This window comes from Chamaea fasciata, unplaced genomic scaffold (assembly GCF_029207755.1).
Source record: "Chamaea fasciata isolate MVZ Bird 193981 ecotype frontalis unplaced genomic scaffold, bChaFas1.0.hap1 SCAF_688, whole genome shotgun sequence".
In the NCBI taxonomy this organism is placed as follows: Eukaryota; Metazoa; Chordata; class Aves; order Passeriformes; family Sylviidae; genus Chamaea; species Chamaea fasciata.
The window spans coordinates 34,054-54,919 of record NW_027094773.1 but is presented as its reverse complement, the minus strand read 5'-3'; the positions used below and the strand labels follow the sequence as shown (position 1 = coordinate 54,919).

At 58.8% G+C, this 20,866-nt stretch overlaps 2 protein-coding genes across 5 annotated transcripts; both read left to right on the top strand.

Moving 5' to 3' along the window:
* The first annotated feature begins 1,182 nt into the window (after positions 1 to 1,182).
* On the top strand, positions 1,183 to 14,414 carry LOC136305831 (extended synaptotagmin-1-like). Of its 3 annotated transcripts, none has more exons than XM_066209146.1 (14): positions 1,183 to 1,224; positions 1,692 to 1,740; positions 2,261 to 2,350; positions 3,439 to 3,535; positions 4,737 to 4,808; positions 5,603 to 5,689; positions 9,770 to 9,907; positions 10,733 to 10,887; positions 11,641 to 11,733; positions 11,830 to 11,961; positions 12,861 to 12,966; positions 13,313 to 13,362; positions 13,711 to 13,768; positions 13,873 to 14,414. In XM_066209146.1, the coding sequence occupies exons 2-13, from the start codon at positions 1,736 to 1,738 to the stop codon at positions 13,742 to 13,744; spliced, it is 1,059 nt and encodes a 352-aa protein (XP_066065243.1). In that variant the 5' UTR covers positions 1,183 to 1,224; positions 1,692 to 1,735; the 3' UTR covers positions 13,745 to 13,768; positions 13,873 to 14,414. The 3 variants fall into 3 exon arrangements, with proteins under 3 accessions (XP_066065243.1, XP_066065242.1, XP_066065241.1); XM_066209145.1 differs by having other exon boundaries at positions 13,864 to 14,414; XM_066209144.1 differs by having other exon boundaries at positions 13,711 to 14,414.
* Positions 14,415 to 15,191: 777 nt separating this feature from the next.
* Positions 15,192 to 20,753, top strand: MYL6 (myosin light chain 6). 2 transcript variants are annotated; one of them, XM_066209148.1, is made up of 7 exons: positions 15,192 to 15,270; positions 15,509 to 15,536; positions 17,192 to 17,335; positions 18,621 to 18,794; positions 19,602 to 19,679; positions 19,785 to 19,823; positions 20,348 to 20,753. In XM_066209148.1, exons 1-6 carry the CDS (start codon positions 15,268 to 15,270, stop codon positions 19,811 to 19,813), a joined length of 456 nt encoding a protein of 151 aa, XP_066065245.1. In that variant the 5' UTR covers positions 15,192 to 15,267; the 3' UTR covers positions 19,814 to 19,823; positions 20,348 to 20,753. The 2 variants fall into 2 exon arrangements, with proteins under 2 accessions (XP_066065245.1, XP_066065244.1); XM_066209147.1 differs by lacking the exon at positions 19,785 to 19,823.
* Positions 20,754 to 20,866: the final 113 nt, after the last annotated feature.

Sequence of the window (20,866 nt, the reverse complement as noted above, 5' to 3'; positions counted from 1 at the left end):
TTTCTATTCTTTTTGTTTCTATTCTTTTTATTTCTATTTATTTCTATTCTTTTCATTTCTATTTATTTCTATTCTTTTCATTTCTATTTATTTCTATTTATTTCTATTTATTTCTGTTCTTTTTATTTCTATTCTTTTCATTTCTATTTATTTCTATTCTTTTCATTTCTATTTTTTTATTTCTATTTTTTTCTATTCTTTTTATTTCTATTCTTTTTTATTTCTATTTATTTCTATTCTTTTTGTTTCTATTCTTTTTATTTATATTCTTTTTATTTCTCTTTATTTCTATCTTCATTTCTATTTATTTCTATTCTTTTTATTTCTATTCTTTTTATTTCTATTCTTTTTATTTCTATTTATTTCTATTCTTTTTGCTTCTATTCTTTTTATTTCTATTTTTTATTTCTATTTATTTCTATTCCTTTCATTTCTATTTATTTCTATTCTTTTTATTTCTTTTTATTTCTATTCTTTTCATTTCTATTCTTTTCGTTATTATTCGCCGCCAGCGTTACAGAAGCAGAGATGAACCTACCAATACGTCGATAGAAAACCGCTAAACGCTAATAGCAAGATATTAATTAACATTAGAAGGTGCCAATAATAAAGTATCAAGCATCCCAATAATAATAGTAATAATAATAATAATACTATAAAAGAATATAGAATAATAAGAATAATAGGAATAATAAAATAAAAATAAAAATAGAAAATTAAAATTAATGTAATGACAGTAAGTATAATAAAAACAATACAATATAAAATAATATAAAATAATAAGAATAATAGGAATAAGATAAAAAATTAAAACAGAAAATTAAAATTAAAATAAATATAAATATAAGAATAATACGATAGAAAGTATTATAAAATAAGAAGAATAATAAAAATAAAATTAAAATTAAAATAATAAAATTAAAATAATAATATGAAATAACGTAAAATAATAAGAATAATGGGAATAATAAAAAAAAAATTAAAGTAGAAATTTTAAATTAAAGTCTAAATAAATATAATAAAAATAAATATAATAATAATAATACTACAATAGAAAATGGTATGTAATGGTAATAATAAAAGTTTAAATAGAAAATTAAAATTAACATTAAAATAATGATAATGGTGATGATCCCCCCAGGTGATCGTGTACGACATCCCCGGGCAGGACGTGGAGTTCGAGCTCTTTGACAAGGACATCGACAAGGACGATTTCCTGGGGAGGTGCAGAATTTTGGGGGGGGGGGGGCTCGGGGGGAGATTTTTGGGGGTCCAGGGGGAATTTGGGGGGAATTTTGTGAGGTCCAGAGAGGTTCTGGGGGGAATTTGGGGGGTTTTCAGGCGATCCGAGAGGGTTTGGGGGTGATTCGAGGCAGTTTTGGGGTTTCGGGGGGGGGGGTGATTTGTGGGGTCTAAAAAGATTTTTTGGGGGGGTCGGGAGAGGTTTTGGGGGAGGTCTGGGATGGTTTTGGAGATATTTGAGGGGGTTTTGGGGGGTCCCCGAGAGGGTTTTGGGGGTGTCTGGGGCGTTTTGGGGGAATTTTTGGGGAGTCTGGGAGGGGTTTGAGGGGATCTGTGGGGATTTTGGAGGGATTTGAGGGGATTTTGGGGGTCCCGGGGGGGTTTGGGGGGTCTCGGGGGATTTTGGGGGTCCCGGGGGGGTTTTGGGGTCTCACCCGATGCCCCCCCAGGTGCAAGGTGCCCCTGAGGAGGGTCCTGAGCTGCCGGGTCATTGATGAGGTGAGGGAGGGGCTGGGGGGGGGTCTCACTTTTGGGGGGGGGTCTCACTGAAGGGGGAGGGGTTTATTAAGGGGAGGTCTCATCGATTTGGGGGGGGGGTCTCACCTTGGGAGGGGTGGTCTCAGTGATTGGGGGGTGTCACTGAGTGAGGAGGGGTCTCACAAAGTGGGGGGGTCTCACGGAGCAGGGAGGGGTCTCACCACTCGGGGGGTTTCATTAAGTGAGGAGTGGTCTCACCGTTTGGGGAGGGGTCTCACCATTTCGGGGGGGGGTCTCACAGAGTGAGAAGGGGTCTCACCAATTGAGGGGAGGGTCTCATTAAGTGAGGAGTGGTCTCACCATTTGGGGAGGGGTCTCACCAATTGGGGGGGTCTCACGGTTTGAAGGAGTGGTCTCACCATTTGGGGGGTCTCACTGAGTGAGGAGGGGTCTCACGGATTGGGGAGGGGTCTCACTGATTGAGTGGGGGGGTCTCGCCATTTGGGGAGGGGTCTCACCATTTTGGGGGGGGTCTCCTCAGTGGCTGCCGCTGGAGCAGGTGCGCTCGGGGCGGCTCCACGTGCGCCTGGAGTCGCTGGAGCCGCGGCCCAGCCCCGCCCTGCTGGAGCAGGTACCGCCCCCGGGACCCCTCCCCAAAACCCCGAACCCGTCCCCGGAGACCCCAGACCCCTCCCCAAAACCCCCAACCCACCCCAAAACCCCGAACCCCTCCCCAGAGACCCCAGACCCCTCCCCAAAACCCCCAACCGACCCCCGCCCTGCCCTCGGCACCCCAAATCCCCCTCCCCACTCCATCCCCGCCCTCCCGGGGGTCTCCCCCCCGCCCTCAGTGCGACCCCCCGCCCCATTCCCGTTCCCCCAGGGGTCTCTCCCTCTTCATGCGACCCCCCGCCCCACTCCCGCCCTCCCGGGGGTCTCTCCCATTGCCCCCATACGACCCCCCACCCCTCTCCCCGTGCCCCGGGGGCCTCCCCCGCCCCATTCCCGGTGTCCGGGGGTCTCTCCCGCCCCATACGACCCCCGCCCCATTCCTGGTGTCCCGGGGGTCTCTCCCGCTGCCCCGGGGGTCTCTCCCGGTGTCCGGGGGTCTCTCTCCCCCCGTACGACCCCCGCCCGTTCCCGGTGCCCCGGGGGTCTCTCCCGGTGTCCGGGGGTCTCTCTCCCCCCGTACGACCCCCGCCCGTTCCCGGTGCCCCGGGGGTCTCTCCCGGTGTCCGGGGGTCTCTCTCCCCCCGTACGACCCCCGCCCGTTCCCGGTGCCCCGGGGGTCTCTCCCGGTGTCCGGGGGTCTCTCTCCCCCCGTACGACCCCCGCCCGTTCCCGGTGCCCCGGGGGTCTCTCCCGGTGTCCGGGGGTCTCTCCCCGTGTCCGGGGGTCTCTCCCCGTGTCCCGGGGGTCTCTCCCGGTGCCCCGGGGGTCTCTCCCGGTGTCCGGGGGTCTCTCTCCCCCCGTACGACCCCCGCCCGTTCCCGGTGCCCCGGGGGTCTCTCCCCGTGTCCCGGGGGTCTCTCCCGCTGTCCCGGGGGTCTCTCCCGGTGTCCGGGGGTCTCTCTCCCCCCGTACGACCCCCGCCCGTTCCCGGTGCCCCGGGGGTCTCTCCCCGTGTCCCGGGGGTCTCTCCCGGTGCCCCGGGGGTCTCTCCCGGTGTCCGGGGGTCTCTCTCCCCCCGTACGACCCCCGCCCGTTCCCGGTGCCCAGGTGCTGCACACCAACGCCCTCCTGCGCCCCCCCCCGCGGCCCCGAGCTCTCGGCCGCGCTGCTCGCAGTGTTCATGGACCGCGCGGCCCGGCTGCCCGTGAGTCACCTGGGGTCACCTGGGGACACCTGGGGACACCTGGGGTCACCTGAGGGTCCCCGAGTGTCCATGGGTGTGCCCAAGTGTCCCCCGATGGTCCCCGAGTGTCCCCTGAGTGTCCCCCGAGTATCCCCGAGTGTCCCCCGGGTGTCCCCAAGTGTCACCTGAGTGTCCCCCGAGTATCCCCAAGTGTCCCCAGGTGTCCCCGAGTGTCCCCCGAGTGTCCCCAGGTGTCCCCAAGTGTCACCTGAGTGTCCCCCGAGTATCCCCAAGTGTCCCCAGGTGTCCCCGAGTGTCACCTGAGTGTCCCCAAATGTTCCTGAATGTCACCTGAGTGTCCCCGAGTGTCCCCCGAGTGTCCATGGGTGTGCCCAAGTGTCCCCCGATGGTCCCCGAGTGTCCCCTGAATGTCCCCCGGGTGTCCCCGAGTGTCACCTAAATGTCCCCAAGTGTTCCTGAATGTCCCCAGGTGTCCATGGGTGTGCCCAAGTGTCCCCCGATGGTCCCTGAGTGTCACCTGAGAGTCACCTGAATGTCCCCCGAGTGTTCCCGAGTGTCCCCAAGTGTCCCCAGGTGTCCCTGAGTGTCCCCGAGTGACCCCTGAGGGTCCCTGAGTGTCCCCAGGTGTCCCCAAGTGTCCCCAGGTGTCCTCGAGTGACCCCTGAGGGTCCCCGAGTGTCCCCAAATGTCACCTGAGTGTCCCCACTGGATGTCCCCGTTTTGTCCCCATTTTTTTGTCCCAGTTTTCCCTCAGATGTCCCCGAGTGTCCCCAAATGTAACGATATTATTAAACTTCGCTGTATTAATAATTTTTTAAATATCTCAGATATAAAAATATGTAGTGTATATACATATACTATTTATAAGATATAAATTATATAATAATATTATTATAATATATATAAAATATTTATAAGATATAAATTATATAATAATATTATAACATATATAAAATATTTATAAAATATAAATTATGTGCCCCACCCCCATATTTGGGGGTCGTTTAATTTGCCCTTCGCTGCCCGTACCAATTAATTTATATCTTTTATAAACGCATATCTCTATTAAAAATTTAGAAGCCTCGAAATTGAAGCATTCAATATTTGCAATTTCAGTATTGATGAATTGGTATTTCTATGCCTATATGGAGAAATAAATGGTATAAAATTGACCCCCCCCTTGCCCCCTGTGCCCCCCCAGCTGCGGAAGGGCTCCAAGCCCCCCTGTGCCTTGGTCACCCTGGCCGTGGGCGACGTCACCTTCAGGACCAAGGTGGGGTTCGGGGGGCTCGGGGGGGATTTCGGGGGGCTTGGGGGGATTTCGGGGGGCTCAGGGGAGATTTAGGGGGGCTCAGGGGGGATTTGGGGGGATTTCGGGGGGCTCAGAGGGGATTTCGGGGGCTCAGGGGGGGATTTCGGGGGTCTCGGGGGGGATTTTGGGAGGATTTTGGGGATCTCAGGGGAGTATTTGGGGGGCTCAGAAGGGGTTTGGGGGGCTCAGGGGAGATTTAGGGGGGCTCAGAGGAGATTTAGGGGGGCTCAGAGGGGATTTGGGGGGCTCAGAGGGGATTTGGGGGGCTCAGGGAGGATTTTGGGGGGCTCATGGGTGGATTTTGGGGGGCTCAGGGTGGATTTCGGGGGGCTCAGGGGAGATTTAGGGGGGCTCAGAGGGGATTTGGGGGGCTCAGGGGGGATTTGGGGGCTCAGGGAGGGATTTTGGGGGTCTCGGGGGGGATTTTGGGGGGATTTTGGGGGTCTCGGGGGATTTTGGGGGGCTCAGGGGGGATTTGGAGGGCTCAGGGTGGATTTTGGGGGTCTCAGGGAGGATTTTGGGGGGCTCAGGGGGGATTTGGGGGGTCTAAGGGGAGATTTGGGGGGGCTCAGAGGGGATTTGGGGGGATTTGGGGGGTCCCAGGGAGGATTTTTGGGGTCCCCGGGAGGGTTTGGGGGTCTCAGGGAGGATTTGGGGGGGCTCAGGGTGGATTTTTGGGGTCCCAGGGGGGCTTTGGGGGTCCCAGGGGGGCTTTGGGGTGTTTCGGGGGTCCCTGACCCCCCCGCGCCCCCCAGACGTGCGGCCCCAGCTCGGAGCCCGTGTGGGATGAAGGCTTCTCCTTCCTCATCCGGCGCCCGCACGTGGAGACCCTGGAGCTGCAGGTGCTGCGGGGGGGCGTGGGCAGGGAACGACCCCAAATCCGCCCCACAGACCCCAAACAGACCCCAAACCCACCCCACAGACCCCAAACCCACCCCACAGACCCCAAACCCACCCCAGAGACACCAAACAGACCCCAAACCCACCCCACAGACCCCAAACCCACCCCACAGACCCCAAACAGACCCCACAGACCCCAAATCCGCCCCAGAGACCCCAAACCCACCCCACAGACCCCAAACCCACCCCACAGACCCCAAACAGACCCCAAACCCACCCCACAGACCCCAAACCCACCCCAGAGACCCCAAACCCACCCCACAGACCCCAAACAGACCCCAAACCCACCCCACAGACCCCAAACAGACCCCAAACCCACCCCACAGACCCCAAACCCACCCCAGAGACCCCAAACAGACCCCAAACCCACCCCACAGACCCCAAACCCACCCCAGAGACCCCAAACCCACCCCACAGACCCCAAACAGACCCCAAACCCACCCCAGAGACCCCAAACAGACCCCAAACCCACCCCACAGACCCCAAACCCACCCCACAGACCCCAAACAGACCCCAAACCCACCCCACAGACCCCAAACCCACCCCAGAGACCCCAAACCCACCCCACAGACCCCAAACAGACCCCAAACCCACCCCACAGACCCCAAACCCACCCCAGAGACCCCAAACAGACCCCAAACCCACCCCACAGATCCCAAACCCACCCCACTGAACCCAAACCCACCCCAGAGACCCCAAACAGACCCCAAACCCACCCCAGAGACCCCAAACCCACCCCACAGACCCCAAACAGACCCCAAACCCACCCCAGAGACCCCAAACAGACCCCAAACCCACCCCACAGATCCCAAACCCACCCCACAGACCCCAAACCCACCCCAGAGACCCCAAACAGACCCCAAACCCACCCCAAAGACCCCAAATCCACCCCACAGACCCCAAACAGACCCCAAACCCACCCCACAGACCCCAAACCCACCCCAGAGACCCAAACAGACCCCACAGACCCCAAACAGACCCCAAACCCACCCCACAGACCCCAAACCCACCCCAGAGACCCCAAACAGACCCCAAACCCACCCCAGAGACCCCAAACCCACCCCAGAGACCCCAAACAGACCCCAAACCCACCCCACAGACCCCAAACCCACCCCACAGACCCCAAACCCACCCCAGAGACCCCAAACAGACCCCAAACCCACCCCACAGACCCCAAACCCACCCCACAGACCCCAAACAGACCCCACAGACCCCAAACAGACCCCAAACCCACCCCAGAGACCCCAAACCCACCCCAGAGACCCCAAACAGACCCCACAGACCCCAAATCTGCCCCACAGACCCCAAACAGACCCCAAACCCACCCCACAGACCCCAAACCCACCCCAGAGACCCCAAACAGACCCCAAACCCACCCCACAGACCCCAAACCCACCCCAGAGACCCCAAACAGACCCCAAACCCACCCCACAGACCCCAAACCCACCCCACAGACCCCAAACAGACCCCACAGACCCCAAACAGACCCCAAACCCACCCCAGAGACCCCAAACCCACCCCAGAGACCCCAAACAGACCCCACAGACCCCAAATCTGCCCCACAGACCCCAAACAGACCCCAAACCCACCCCACAGACCCCAAACCCACCCCAGAGACCCCAAACAGACCCCAAACCCACCCCACAGACCCCAAACCCACCCCAGAGACCCCAAACAGACCCCAAACCCACCCCACAGACCCCAAACCCACCCCACAGACCCCAAACAGACCCCACAGACCCCAAACAGACCCCAAACCCACCCCACAGACCCCAAACCCACCCCAGAGACCCCAAACAGACCCCACAGACCCCAAATCTGCCCCACAGACCCCAAACAGACCCCAAACCCACCCCACAGACCCCAAACCCACCCCAGAGACCCCAAACAGACCCCAAACCCACCCCACAGACCCCAAACCCACCCCAGAGACCCCAAACAGACCCCAAACCCACCCCACAGACCCCAAACCCACCCCACAGACCCCAAACAGACCCCAAACCCACCCCACAGACCCCAAACCCACCCCACAGACCCCAAACCCACCCCACAGACCCCAAACCCACCCCAGAGACACCAAACAGACCCCAAACCCACCCCAAAGACCCCAAATCCACCCCACAGACCCCAAACAGACCCCACAGACCCCAAATCTGCCCCACAGACCCCAAACAGACCCCAAACCCACCCCACAGACCCCAAACCCACCCCAGAGACCCCAAACAGACCCCAAACCCACCCCACAGACCCCAAACCCACCCCAGAGACCCCAAACAGACCCCAAACCCACCCCACAGACCCCAAACCCACCCCACAGACCCCAAACAGACCCCAAACCCACCCCACAGACCCCAAACCCACCCCACAGACCCCAAACCCACCCCACAGACCCCAAACAGACCCCAAACCCACCCCAGAGACCCCAAACCCACCCCAGAGACCCCAAACAGACCCCAAACCCACCCCAGAGACACCAAACAGACCCCAAACCCACCCCAGAGACCCCAAACAGACCCCACAGACCCCAAACCCACCCCAGAGACCCCAAACAGACCCCAAACAGACCCCAAACCCACCCCACAGACCCCAAACCCACCCCACAGACCCCACAGACCCCAAACAGACCCCAAACCCACCCCACAGACCCCAAACAGACCCCACAGACCCCAAACCCACCCCCAAAAATTCAGCAGTCCAAATTCGAGCATAAATTTAAGTATCGAAGTATAAATTTAATTTATAAAGTGATTTTTTAAAAAATATAAAAATTAAATAACAATTAAATATCGATTTAAATAGTGAAATATAAATTGAATTTATAAATGTAATTTTAAAAAAATTAATATTAAGTGTCAATATTAATATTCAAATATAAATTTAATATCTTTTTAAAATTTAAATAACACTAAATATCGACTGAAATGTTAAAATCTGAATTCAACTTTTGTACAAAAAAATAAATAACATTTAAATATCGACTGAAATATTGAATTACAAGTGTAATTCATAAAGCTAATTTTTAAAAAAAAATTTAAATGACCTTTAAATATCGACTTAAATACTGAAATATACATTGAATTTTTTCAAAAAATTAAATAACATTCAAATATCAATTGAAATATGAATTTAAAAAAAATTAAATAACATTTTAATACGGATTTAAATACGAATTTTTTTTAAAATTAAATAACATTTAAATATCAATTGAAATATGAATTGATTTTTTTAAAAAAATTAAATAACATTTAAATACCGATTTTAATATGAATTTATTGTTTTTAAAAATTAAATAACATTTCAATACGGATTTAAATATGAATTTATTTTTAAAAAATCAACATTTAAATATCAATTGAAATATGAATTGATTTTTTTTAAAAAATTAAATAACATTTAAATACCGATTTTAATATGAATTTATTGTTTTTAAAAATTAAATAACATTTCAATACGGATTTAAATATGAATTTATTTTTAAAAAATCAACATTTAAATATCAATTGAAATATGAATTGATTTTTTTAAAAAAATTAAATAACATTTAAATACCGCTTTTAATATGAATCTATTGTTTTTAAAAATTAAATAACATTTAAATATCAATTGAAACATGAATTAAAAAAAATTAAATAACATTTTTATACGGATTTAAATATGATTTTTTTTAAAATTAAATAACATTTAAATATCAATTGAAATATGAATTGATTTTTTAAAAAAAATTAAATAACATTTAAATACCGATTTTAATATGAATTTATTGTTTTTAAAAATTAAATAACATTTCAATACGTATTTAAATATGAATTTATTGTTTTTAAAAATTAAATAACATTTCAATACCGATTTAAATACGAATTATTTTAATTAAATAACACTTAAATATCGATTGAATTATGAATTTATTGTTTTTAAAAATTAAATAGCGTTTCCGTACGGATTTAGATATGACTCTATTTTATTCTCTATTGTTTTCGTGTAACGGTCATTAACTCTTGCCGTGCCGCCCCGGGTGCCCGCAGGTGAAGGACGAGGCGGGCGCGGCCCTGGGCTCGCTGTCGCTGTCGCTGTCGCCGCTGCTGGCCCTGCCCGGGCTGGCCATGGACGGCTGGCTGCCGCTGCCCGGGGGGGGGGAGCTGCTGCTGCGGGCACAGCTCGGGGTGAGCGGGGGGCGGCCGGAGCGCCCCGACCCCCGGGACCCCCCCCCGACCCCCGGGACACCCCCGTGACCCCCCGTGACCCCCCCGTGACCCCCCCGACCCCCGTGACCCCCCCCGACCCCCGGGACCCCCCCCCGACCCCCGGGACCCCCCCGTGACCCCCCCGACCCCCCGTGACCCCCCCGTGACCCCCCCGACCGTGCTGACCCCCCCGTGACTCCCCCGACCCCCCCGTGACCCCCCCGACCGTGCTGACCCCCCCCGACCCCCCGTGACCCCCCCGTGACCCCCCTGACCGTGCTGACCCCCTGTGACCCCCCCGACCCCCCCGTGACCCCCCTGACCGTGCTGACCCCCTGTGACCCCCCCGACCCCCCGTGACCCCCCCGACCGTGCTGACCCCCTGTGACCCCCCCGACCCCCCCGTGACCCCCCCGACCGTGCTGACCCCCTGTGACCCCCCCGACCCCCCGTGACCCCCCCGACCGTGCTGACCCCCTGTGACCCCCCCGACCCCCCTGTGACCCCCCCGACCATGCTGACCCCCTGTGACCCCCCCGTGACCCCCCGTGACCCCCTCCGACCGTGCTGACCCCCTGTGACCCCCCGTGACCCCCCCGACCGTACTGACCCCTCCCCCGACCCCCCGACCCCGGGGACCCCTCCCCTGACCTCTCCAACCCCCCGCCCCCTCCCCTAACCCCGGGGACCCCCCCCAACCCCCCCCGACCGTCCTGAGCCCCCCCCCCTCGACCCCGCTGCCCACCCTGACCCTCGGGACCCCTCCCCTGACCCCCGCTGACCCCTCCCCCGTGTCCCCCCCAGGTGCTGGTGTCGCAGCAGGTCGAGGACAGCGCTGTCCCCGCGGGGGGGGACACGGAGCGCCGGCAGGAGGAGGAGGAGGGGGAGGAGGAGGAGGAGGGTGAAGATGAAGAGCGCGGGCCGGGGGGGCTGCGCCGGCGCCGGGCCCCGGCGGACAGGTGGGGACGGGGGGGGTGGTCCCAAATTCCCAAATTCCCAAATCCCAACCCCCAAAGCCCCGGCCGTGAGCTGCGGGGGGGGTTTGGGGTGCTGACCCCACACCCCTGAGGTCCCGAGGCGGTTTTGGGGGGTCCCGGGGTGGTTTTTGGGTTCCCGGGGTATTTTTGGGGTCCCGGGGGCAGTTTTCGGGGTGCTGTGGGTGGTTTTTGGGGTCCCGGGGTATTTTTGGGGTCCTGGGGGCAGTTTTCGGGGTGCTGTGGGTGGTTTTTGGGGTCCCGGGGTATTTTTGGGATCCCAGGGTATTTTTGGAGTCCCGGGGCGGTTTTTGGGGTCCCGGGGCGGTTTTTGTGGTCCCGGGGTATTTTTGGGGTCCCGGGGCGGATTTCGGGGTGCTGTGGGTGGTTTTTGGGGTCCCGGGGCGGTTTTTGTGGTCCCGGGGTATTTTTGGGGTCCCGGGGCGGATTTCGGGGTGCTGTGGGTGGTTTTTGGGGTCCCGGGGCGGTTTTTGGGGTCCCGGGGCGGTTTTTGTGGTCCCGGGGTATTTTTGGGGTCCCGGGGCGGATTTCGGGGTGCTGTGGGTGGTTTTTGGGGTCCCGGGGCGGTTTTTGTGGTCCCGGGGTATTTTTGGGGTCCCGGGGCGGATTTCGGGGTGCTGTGGGTGGTTTTTGGGGTGCTGTGGGTGGTTTTTGGGGTCCCGGGGTATTTTTGGGGTCCCGGGGCGGATTTCGGGGTGCTGACCCCCCCCGTCCCAGCCGCCCGCAGCCCCCCCCGGGCCCGCGGCTGCAGCTCTCGCTCTGGTACCACGGCGAACAGCAGAAGCTCGTGGCCATCGTGCACGGCTGCAGGTGAGGATGAGGATGGGCGCGGGGGGCTTTGGGGGGCTCCGATGTCGGGGATCCCCCCTCCCCCGGCGAGGCTGAGCCCCCCCGGGCCGTCCGCAGGGAGCTGCGGGGGGGGCCCCGGGACCTGCCCGACCCCTACGTGTCGCTGGTGCTGCTGCCCGACCGCGCCCGCGGCACCAAGAGGAAAACGGGGGTGCAGAGGAGGAGCCTGAACCCCGACTTCAACGAGAGGTGAGGGGGGACCCCGGCAGGGGCTTCATGAGACCCCCAAACCCTGCCCAGGACCCTTCTGGGACCCCAAACCCTGCCCAGGACCCCCAGACCCCCCAAACCCTGCCCAGGACCCACAAACCCCCCAAACCCTGCCCAGGACCCTTCTGGGACCCCAAACCCTGCCCAGGACCCACAAACCCCCCAAACCCTTCCCAGGACCCCCAGACCCCCCAAACCCTGCCCAGGACCCCCAGACCCCCCAAACCCTGCCCAGGACCCACAAACCCCCCAAACCCTGCCCAGGACCCTTCTGGGACCCCAAACCCTGCCCAGGACCCACAAACCCCCCAAACCCTTCCCAGGACCCCCAGACCCCCCAAACCCTGCCCAGGACCCCCAGACCCCCCAAACCCTGCCCAGGACCCTTCTGGGACCCCCAAACCCTGCCCAGGACCCACAAACCCCCCAAACCCTGCCCAGGACCCCCAGACCCCCCAAACCCTGCCCAGGACCCACAAACCCCCCAAACCCTGCCCAGGACCCCCAGACCCCCCAAACCCTGCCCAGGACCCACAAACCCCCCAAACCCTGCCCAGGACCCCCAGACCCCCCAAAGCCTGCCCAGGACCCCCAGACCCCCAAACCCTCCCCGGGACCCCGAACCCCGATTTCAGCGGGAGCTGTGGGTGGTCCCCGTGTCCCCCCCGGCCCGGTTCGGCCCGGTTCGGCCCGGTTCGGCCCCCCGTGCCCAGGTTCGAGTGGGAGCTGTCCCTGGAGGGGGGGTCCCGGTGTCCCCCCGGTATCCCCGCGGTGTCCCCCCCGGCCCGGTTCAGCCCGGTTCAGCCCGGTTCGGCCCGGTTCAGCCCGGTTCGGCCCGGTTCGGCCCGGTTCAGCCCGGTTCGGCCCCCCGTGCCCAGGTTCGAGTGGGAGCTGTCCCTGGAGGAGGCGGCGCGGCGCCGGCTCGAGGCCACCGTGAAATCCACCCTGAGCTTCGTCACCCGCGAGAAGGAGGCGCTGGGCAAGGTCCGGGGGGGCCGGGGGAGGGTTTGGGGGGTCCAGGGGGTCCTGGGGTGTTTTTGGGGGGTCTGGGGGTGTCCTGGGGAGGATTTGGGGGGTCCTGGGGTGTCCTGTGCAGGGTTTGGGGGTCCCGGGGGGTCCCGGGGAGGGTTTGGGGGTCTGGGGTGTCCTGTGCAGGGTTTGGGGGTCCTGGGGGGTCCCGGGGAGGGTTTGGGGGGTCTGGGGTGTCCTGTGCAGGGTTTGGGGGTCCTGGGGGGTCCTGGGGGGTCCCGGGGAGGGTTTGGGGGGTCTGGGGTGTCCTGTGCAGGGTTTGGGGGTCCGGGGTTCCCCCTGAGCCGCTGTCCCCCCACAGCTGCAGCTGGACCTGGCCCAGGTGGATCTGTCCCAGGGGGAACCGCGCTGGTCAGTGGGGCCGGGGGGCTGGGGGAGGTCTGGGGGGTCTGTGGGGGGGTCTGGGGGGTTGAGGGGGGTCTGGGGGGGTCTCTGGGGTCTGTGGGGTGGGAGGGGTCTGTGGGGCTGGGGGGTTGGGTGGGGTCTCTGGGGGCGTCTCTGGGGTGGGAGGGGTCTGTGGGGTGGGCCGGGCTGTGGGGGTCTCTGGGGTGGGGGCTGTGGGTGATCTGTGGGGCTGGGGGGAGGTCTGTGGGGTCTGTGGGGGTCTCTGGGGTGGGAGTGGTCTGTGGGGTGGGCGGGGTCTCTGGGGCGGGGCCAGCTGTGTCCCCGCCCCCCCCGACGCCCTCCCCGCCCCCCCAGGTACGAGCTGCAGGACGAGCGGAGCCCCCCCTAAACCCGGGGACCCCCCGGACCCCCCCGGACCCCATTTGGGGGGCGCTCGGGGGGCCCGGACCCCCCCCCCCCGGCTGCTGCCGCCCCCCCCGACCAAAGACGGGCCGGGCCGGGCCCCCCGCGCCCCCCGGACTGTTACAGAGCCGTGCCTTGCACCCCCCGACCCCCGGGCTGGGGACCCCCCTCATCCCGGGGGGCGCTTGTTGGAGCTGCTGCTGCCACCGCCGGGATGTCACCGGGGTGTCCCCGGGATTGTCACCGCCGGGATGTCACCGGGGTGTCCCCGGGATTGTCACCGCCGGGTGTCACCGGGGTGTCCCCGGGATTGTCACCGCCGGGTGCCACCGGGGTGTCCCCGGGATTGTCACCGCCGGGATGTCCCCAAGATTGTCACCGCCAGGATCCCACCCGTGTGTCACCGCCGGGATGTCCCCAAGGTTGTCCCCACCGGGATGTCACTGAGCTGTCCCCACCGGGATCCCACCCGGCTGTCACCGCCGGGATGTCACCGAGATGCCACCGCCAGGCCACTGCCGTGCCGCCACCACCGTGCCGCCTTCCGGGGATGTCCCCGGGATGTCCCCGGGATGTCACCGCGCCGCCACCCCCCGCCGCCTTCCCGGGGCTGCGTCCCCGTCCCCCCCCGCGCTAATAAAGGAGGGAGGACACGGCGGTGGCTCCGTGTGGCCTCGGGGGGTGGTGGCCCTGTCCCCGCTGTCCCACCCCCGCGGGTGTCCCCGGCCCTGCTGAGGTGTCCCCGTGGTCAGCGGGGTGTCCCCAAAGTGGGGGCTGCGGGGGGGGGGGTTTGGGTCCTTGGGGTGTCACACTGGGGTGTCCCCTGTGGGGGTGGCTGTCCCTTTAGGGTGTCCCCGTGGGTGTCACTTTGGGGTGACTGTCCCTTTGGGGGTCCCTTTGGGGTGTCCTCTGTGGGGGTGGGTGGTCCTTGAGGTGTCCTCACTAGGGTGTCCCCTATGGGAGTGTCCCCTGTGGGTGTGGCTGTCCCTCTGCGGTGTCCCCTGGGGTGTCCAGTCCCGGGTGACCTCCCTGGAGTGTCACCCTGGGGTGTCCCCATGGGACGCTGTCACTTGGGGGGCCCCTGGGGGGAGTTGATGTCCCTCGTGGGGGAGGGGGTGTCCCCTGTGATGTCCCCCGTGGGGTCCGAGTGCTGGATGTCCCCTGGCGTGTCCCCTGGGATGATCCCCGATGCAGGGATGTCCCTGGTGATGTCCCCTCGCCCCGTGATGTCCCCCGTCGAGGGGTGTCCCCTCGCCCCAGAGTGTCCCCTGTGATGTCCCCCGTGATGTCCCCTGTCGGGGGGTGTCCCCCGCCCCGGGGTGTCCCCGCGGGGGGTGGCGGTGACCGCTCCGTGCCCATCTATAGCCAAAACATCCCCCGCGGGGGGAAGGGGCGTGTCCCCACCTCCGCCCCGCCCTCTCATGAATAATTAACACCCTCATTAGCGCGGTGACGCAGCCGCGCGGCGACGCCCGAAACGCGCAGGAACGGACGGGAGCAGCCGGCGCCATGGTGGGCACCGGGAACCGGGAACCGGGAGCGGGAACCGGGAACGGGGCGGGGGATGCGCGGGCGGGGCCGGGCCGGGGGTCGCAGCGGGGCGAGGATGGCGCGGGGGGGTCCCGGGGGCACCGGGCGGGCACCGAGCGCGGGCGGCGGCTCCGTCGGCGGGGGATGCCGCTGCCGGTGCCGGTGCCGGTGCCGGTGCCGGTGGTCCCGGTGCCCGCTGACCGCCGCGCTCTCCCCGCAGTGCGACTTCTCCGAGGAGCAGACCGCGGGTGAGTGACCGGCACCGGACACCGGACACTGGGCACGGGGCACGGGGCGCAGGGAGCGGAGCCCCCCGAGCTCGGGGCACGGCCCAGGGACCCCCCCCGGTCCGGCCCGGCCCCGCCGCCCCCGGTCCCGCCGCTCCCGGCGCTTCCTGCGCGTTCCCGGGCGGGGCCGTTCCCGGCGCAAAGTCCGGCCCGGGCGGGGCCGTTCGGACCGGGGGGGTTGGATGGGGGATGGATGGGGGGCCGCGGCACCGGGACAGGAACCGGGATAGGAACGGGGATAGGAACGGGGATAGGAACGGGGAGCGGAACCGGGCCCGGGCGGGTTCGGGCCCCTCCTGCGCAATTTGCCCTTATATGGACACGGAGCGCGCCGGGCGCGCATTCCTGCGGGGCGGGGCCGCGGATTCCGGAGCGCTCCCGGTGTCCCGGGGCCCGCCCGGCTCCTCCCGGTGTCCCGGGGCCCGCCCGGCTCCTCCCGGTGCCCCGGGATCCATCGGGCGCGGGCAGCATCCCCCGAGGGCGGCGGCCCGACCTGCATCCCGGGCGGTGTCGGGTTCCGCCGGGACACCGGATCCCGCCGGGACACCGGATCCCACCGGGAACCGACACCGGATCCCGCCGGGGGCCGAAACCCGACCCGGGCCGCAGGGGGGGGGGGGGGGGGTCTGGGGGGGTCCGAGCTGCGGGGTCCCGGGGATGGGGCTGTGGGGGCCCCGGGGGTCCCGGAGGAACAAACCCGGGGGTCCCGGTGTGTTGGGGGTCCCAGAGGCGCCGATCTGGGGGTCCCGGTGTCCCGGCGGAACAAACCCGGAGGTCCCGGTGTGTTGGGGGTCCCAGAGGCGCCGATCTGGGGGTCCCGGTGTCCCGGCGGAACAAACCCGGGGGTCCCGGTGCCACTGACACGTGGTGGGGTCCTGCCATGGGGGTCCCGGAGTGTTTGGGGTCCCTGAGCCAGGGGAGGGTCCCGGTGCCCCCAGTGGGGGTCCCGGTGACTCGGGGGGGTCCCGGTGGTCCCGTGGTGACCCGGGGGTGGCACTGACCCCCTCTGGCCCTGTCATGTCCCGGGGTGGGGTCCTGGTGCCCCCGTGACCCCATGTTGATCCCGAGGGGTCCCAGTGCCCTGGTGGTCCCAGCACTGACCCAAGGGTGGTCCCGGTGGTCCCAGCACTGACCCAGGGAAGGTCTCGGTGGTCCTGGCAGAGCGGCTCCCGGTCCCCCGGTGGCCCCACACTTGTCCAGGGGTGATCCTGGTGGTCCCACCCTGAGCCGGGAGGTTCCCAGTGTCCTGGTGGTCCCGGCACTGACCCAAGGGTGGTCCCACACTGACCTTGGGGGTTCCCAGTGGTCCCACCCTGATGTGGGAGTGGATCCCGGTGGTCCCACACTGACCCCGGGGCTGGTTCTGGTGGTCCCACACTGACCCAGGGGTGGTTCTGGTGGTCCCACACCGACCTGGGGGGATCGCGGTGGTCCCACACTAACCCCGGGGCTGGTTCTGGTGGTCCCACACTGACCCAGGGCTGGTTCTGGTGGTCCCACACCGACCTGGGGGGGGTCCCGGTGGTCCCACACTGACCCAGGGGTGGTTCTGGTGGTCCCACACCAACCTGGGGGGGGTCCCGGTGGTCCCGCCCTGACCCCGGGGGTCCCGGCAGAGTTCAAGGAGGCGTTCCAGCTGTTCGACCGCACGGGGGACGGGAAGATCCTGTACAGCCAGTGCGGGGACGTGATGAGGGCGCTGGGGCAGAACCCCACCAACGCCGAGGTCATGAAGGTGCTGGGCAACCCCAAGAGCGATGGTGAGTGGGGGGATCCCCCCCTTTTCCCGCCCCCTCGGGACCCCCGGGACCTGATCAGTCTGAGTTTTGTATCCAGAGAGAAACAGCCTTGACCAAAGATTGATTTTTTTTTTTTCCCCACGTGTCATTAAAATCTGGGCACAAAAGTAGAGTGGTTAAGGAGAAACATCCTTCACCGGAGATCGGATTTTTTTTTTTTTTTTTTTTTTTTTTTTTTTGCTGTATAATTAAAATTTGGGCACTAAAGGTCGTGCCTGCAGAGCCAGGAGTGGCTGATGCTTTGTGTTCATGCCTTGGGAAGTATCCCCCGGCACTGCAAGCAGCCAGTGGAAAATGACTTCTCTGGGATAGCGCAGGAAATAAAGAGGATATTTAAATCTCGTGGGTTGGCTAAAGACACCCAGACGTTTGTTTTGAGTGACTGGCTAATCTGCAGACTGAAAGCAAGGAAATTAATGAACGCGAGCAATAAAGCACAGCGTTCGATTGAATCCCATATTTCCCTTAAACTGTCCACAGAACAAAGAGACAAACTGTAAGACAAAGAGACAGAGGAGCCAAAGGGTTTATCTGTATTTTCTTTTCTTTTTCTTTCCTTTCAGTTACTTCCAGTTCATTTTTTTTCTATTCCTTCCTTTTCTGCCCCGCCCTGATGCCTTTTTTAAAAAAAATTTAATAAACAAAATGCAGAAAATTAAATGAAATTGAATATAAAATAAAATATTACAAACATATTAAAAATGAAATAGGCCTCCTGGTCCGGGTTTGATCACAACACTTTGCTCTTTGGTGGGTTGGCAGGTGAGGTTGCATTGCTGAAGGCTGTGTTTAAATCTGTGTTTAAATATAAATGTGTATTCTAATTATAAGTATAAAAGATGAATTTATATATAATACATAAATATATAAAAAATATCTTAAAAATATATATCTAAATATATATTCTAGTAATAAGTATTTATATTTATATGTATATAGATTAAAATATTTTAAAATATATATTTATATATAATAATTATAATATTTATTTACATATAATATATAAAGATATTTTAAACGATTTAAATATATATTTAAATAAATATGTTTATATTTATATTTATATTTATATTTATATTATATTTATATTTATATTTATATTTATATTTATATTTATATTTATATTTATATTTACATCATTATAAATATAAGCATATATTCTAATTCTGAATATCCTACATATTATCCTAACCCGTAATTGCTGCTCTGGGTAATTCGGTTCCTTAACGACCGCCCTGGCCCGCAGAGATGAACGTGAAGACGCTGAGCTTCGAGCAGTTCCTGCCCATGATGCAGACCATCGCCAAGAACAAGGACCAGGGCTGCTTCGAGGACTACGTGGAGGGGCTCCGGGTGTTCGACAAGGAGGGCAACGGCACCGTGATGGGCGCCGAGATCCGCCACGTCCTCGTCACCCTGGGTGAGCCCCTAAATCCCCGCACCCCGGGGGGTTTCCACCGAAACACGGGGATGCTGCCGGGAAAAGGGCCTGGAGGGGGTTGGGAGTGGGAGCCCCTCGGGGGGGGGGGGGGGGATCCCGGGACCCCCAAGTGGGGGGGGGTCTGGGGAGGGGTCTCGGTGGGTTGGGGGGTGCTGGAGGTGCTGAGATGGGGGGTTCTGGTGCCCTGGGGGTCCCAGAGGTGCTGGTGGAGAGGGGTCTCAGTGCCCTGGGGGTCCCAGAAGTGCCCTGGGGGTCCCAGAGGTGCCTCAGGGGTCCTGGGGGTCCTGATGTCTGGGGGTCTCAGTGCCCTGGGGGTCCCAGAGGTGCTGATGGGGATTCTGGAGGCTCAGGAACAGGAGGGTCCTGGTGTCTTGGTGGTCCTGGAGACACTGACAGGGGGGTCCAGGTGCTCTGGGGGTCTCAGTGCTGCTGACACAGGGGGGGTCTCAGTGCCCTGGGGGTCCTGGAGGTGCCTCGGGGGTCCCAGAGGTGCTGATGCGGGTGGTCTCAGTGCCCTGGGGGTCCCAGAGGTGCTGATGTGGGTGGTCTCAGTGCCCTGGGGGTCCCAGAGGTGCCTCGGGGGGTCCCAGAGGTGCTGATGCGGGTGGTCTCAGTGCCCTGGGGGTCCCAGAGGTGCTGATGCGGGTGGTCTCAGTGCCCTGAGGGTCCTGCAGGTGCTGCCAGGTGAGTCCTGGTGTCACCGATCTGGAGTTTTGAGGACCCTCAAAGCCGAGGGACCCCCCGGAGTGGCCCCCAGCCCCCCAGGGTGACACAGGTGTCCCCCAGGTGAGAAGATGACGGAGGAAGAGGTGGAGCAGCTGGTGGCCGGGCACGAGGACAGCAACGGCTGCATCAACTACGAAGGTGAGGGCTGGGGGTCCCGGGGGGGGTCCCCGGGGGGGTCCCGGGGGGGTCACCCACAGCCCCCCACTCCCTCCCTGACCATCATGTCTCGTTCCTTCCCCCCAGCCTTTGTGCGACACATCTTGTCAGGGTGACGCCGCAGGGGTAACGCCTCCCCCCGCCCCCTCCTCAGTTACTTCCGGCTCATTTTTTTATTTCCCATTCCTTCCTTTTTTTTTTCCTCCTTTTTTTCCCTTTTTTTGCCTTTTTTCTACTTTATTTTTTTTTTCCCCGCCCAGCCCGATGCCTTTTTTTTTTTTTTTTTTAAATTTAAAACCAAAAATGCAGAAAAAAAAAAAAAAAAAAGAGGCTGCCTAGTCCTGGTTTGTGCTCTCCGCCCCCTCGGTGCAGCCCCCCCCTCTCCCCTGTGCCCCCCAAACCCCCCGCATGCCCCTCTGCATGGAGCCCCCCTCTGGGTGCCAGGGCTGGTTTTGGGGAGGGGGCTGCAGGAGCCCCCCCCCCCCCGCCCTCGGGGCTGCCGGGTCCTCCCTGCGCTCTTCAAGCATTTATTTATTTGACTTTTTGGTTTTTCCTGCCTATCTCCGGGATTCGGGGTCTTGGGGAGGGGAGGGGGGGTGGGATTCTGGCAGACCCTTCCTCATCCTCCTCTTCCTCTCTTCTCTCCACAGAGCTCGTCCGGATGGTGCTGAGTGGCTGAAGACCCCTCCCCAAATTTCTGTGTCCCCCCATCATTCTGTGTCCCCCCCTCCTCATCCTCCGTCCCCTCCCCATCACTGTCTACTCTCCATCACTGCGTCCCCCTCCCCATCATTGTGTCCCCCCTCCCCATATTTTCGTGTCCCCCCTCCCCATCATTCTGTCCCCCTCCCCATATTTCCGTGTCCCCCCTCCCCATCATTCTGTCCCCCTCCCCATATTTCCGTGTCCCCCCTCCCCATCATTCTGTCCCCTCCTCACTCGATTTTGTGCCTTTTCCCCTCATTTTACTCTCACGGACACCACGTCATCCCCTCAGCCCCACCGGCTAAATTATTTGCTCCACAAGCATCCAATAAAAGTTTCGGAGTGGTTAAATGGTCTTTTTTTTTTTTTCTTTATGGTCATTTTTTCTTTTTTCCCCCCCTTCCTCACCCCTCCTGTGTGTGTGTTTTTTGTGTCCCCGGACAGATCCAGCCACCACCAGGCCG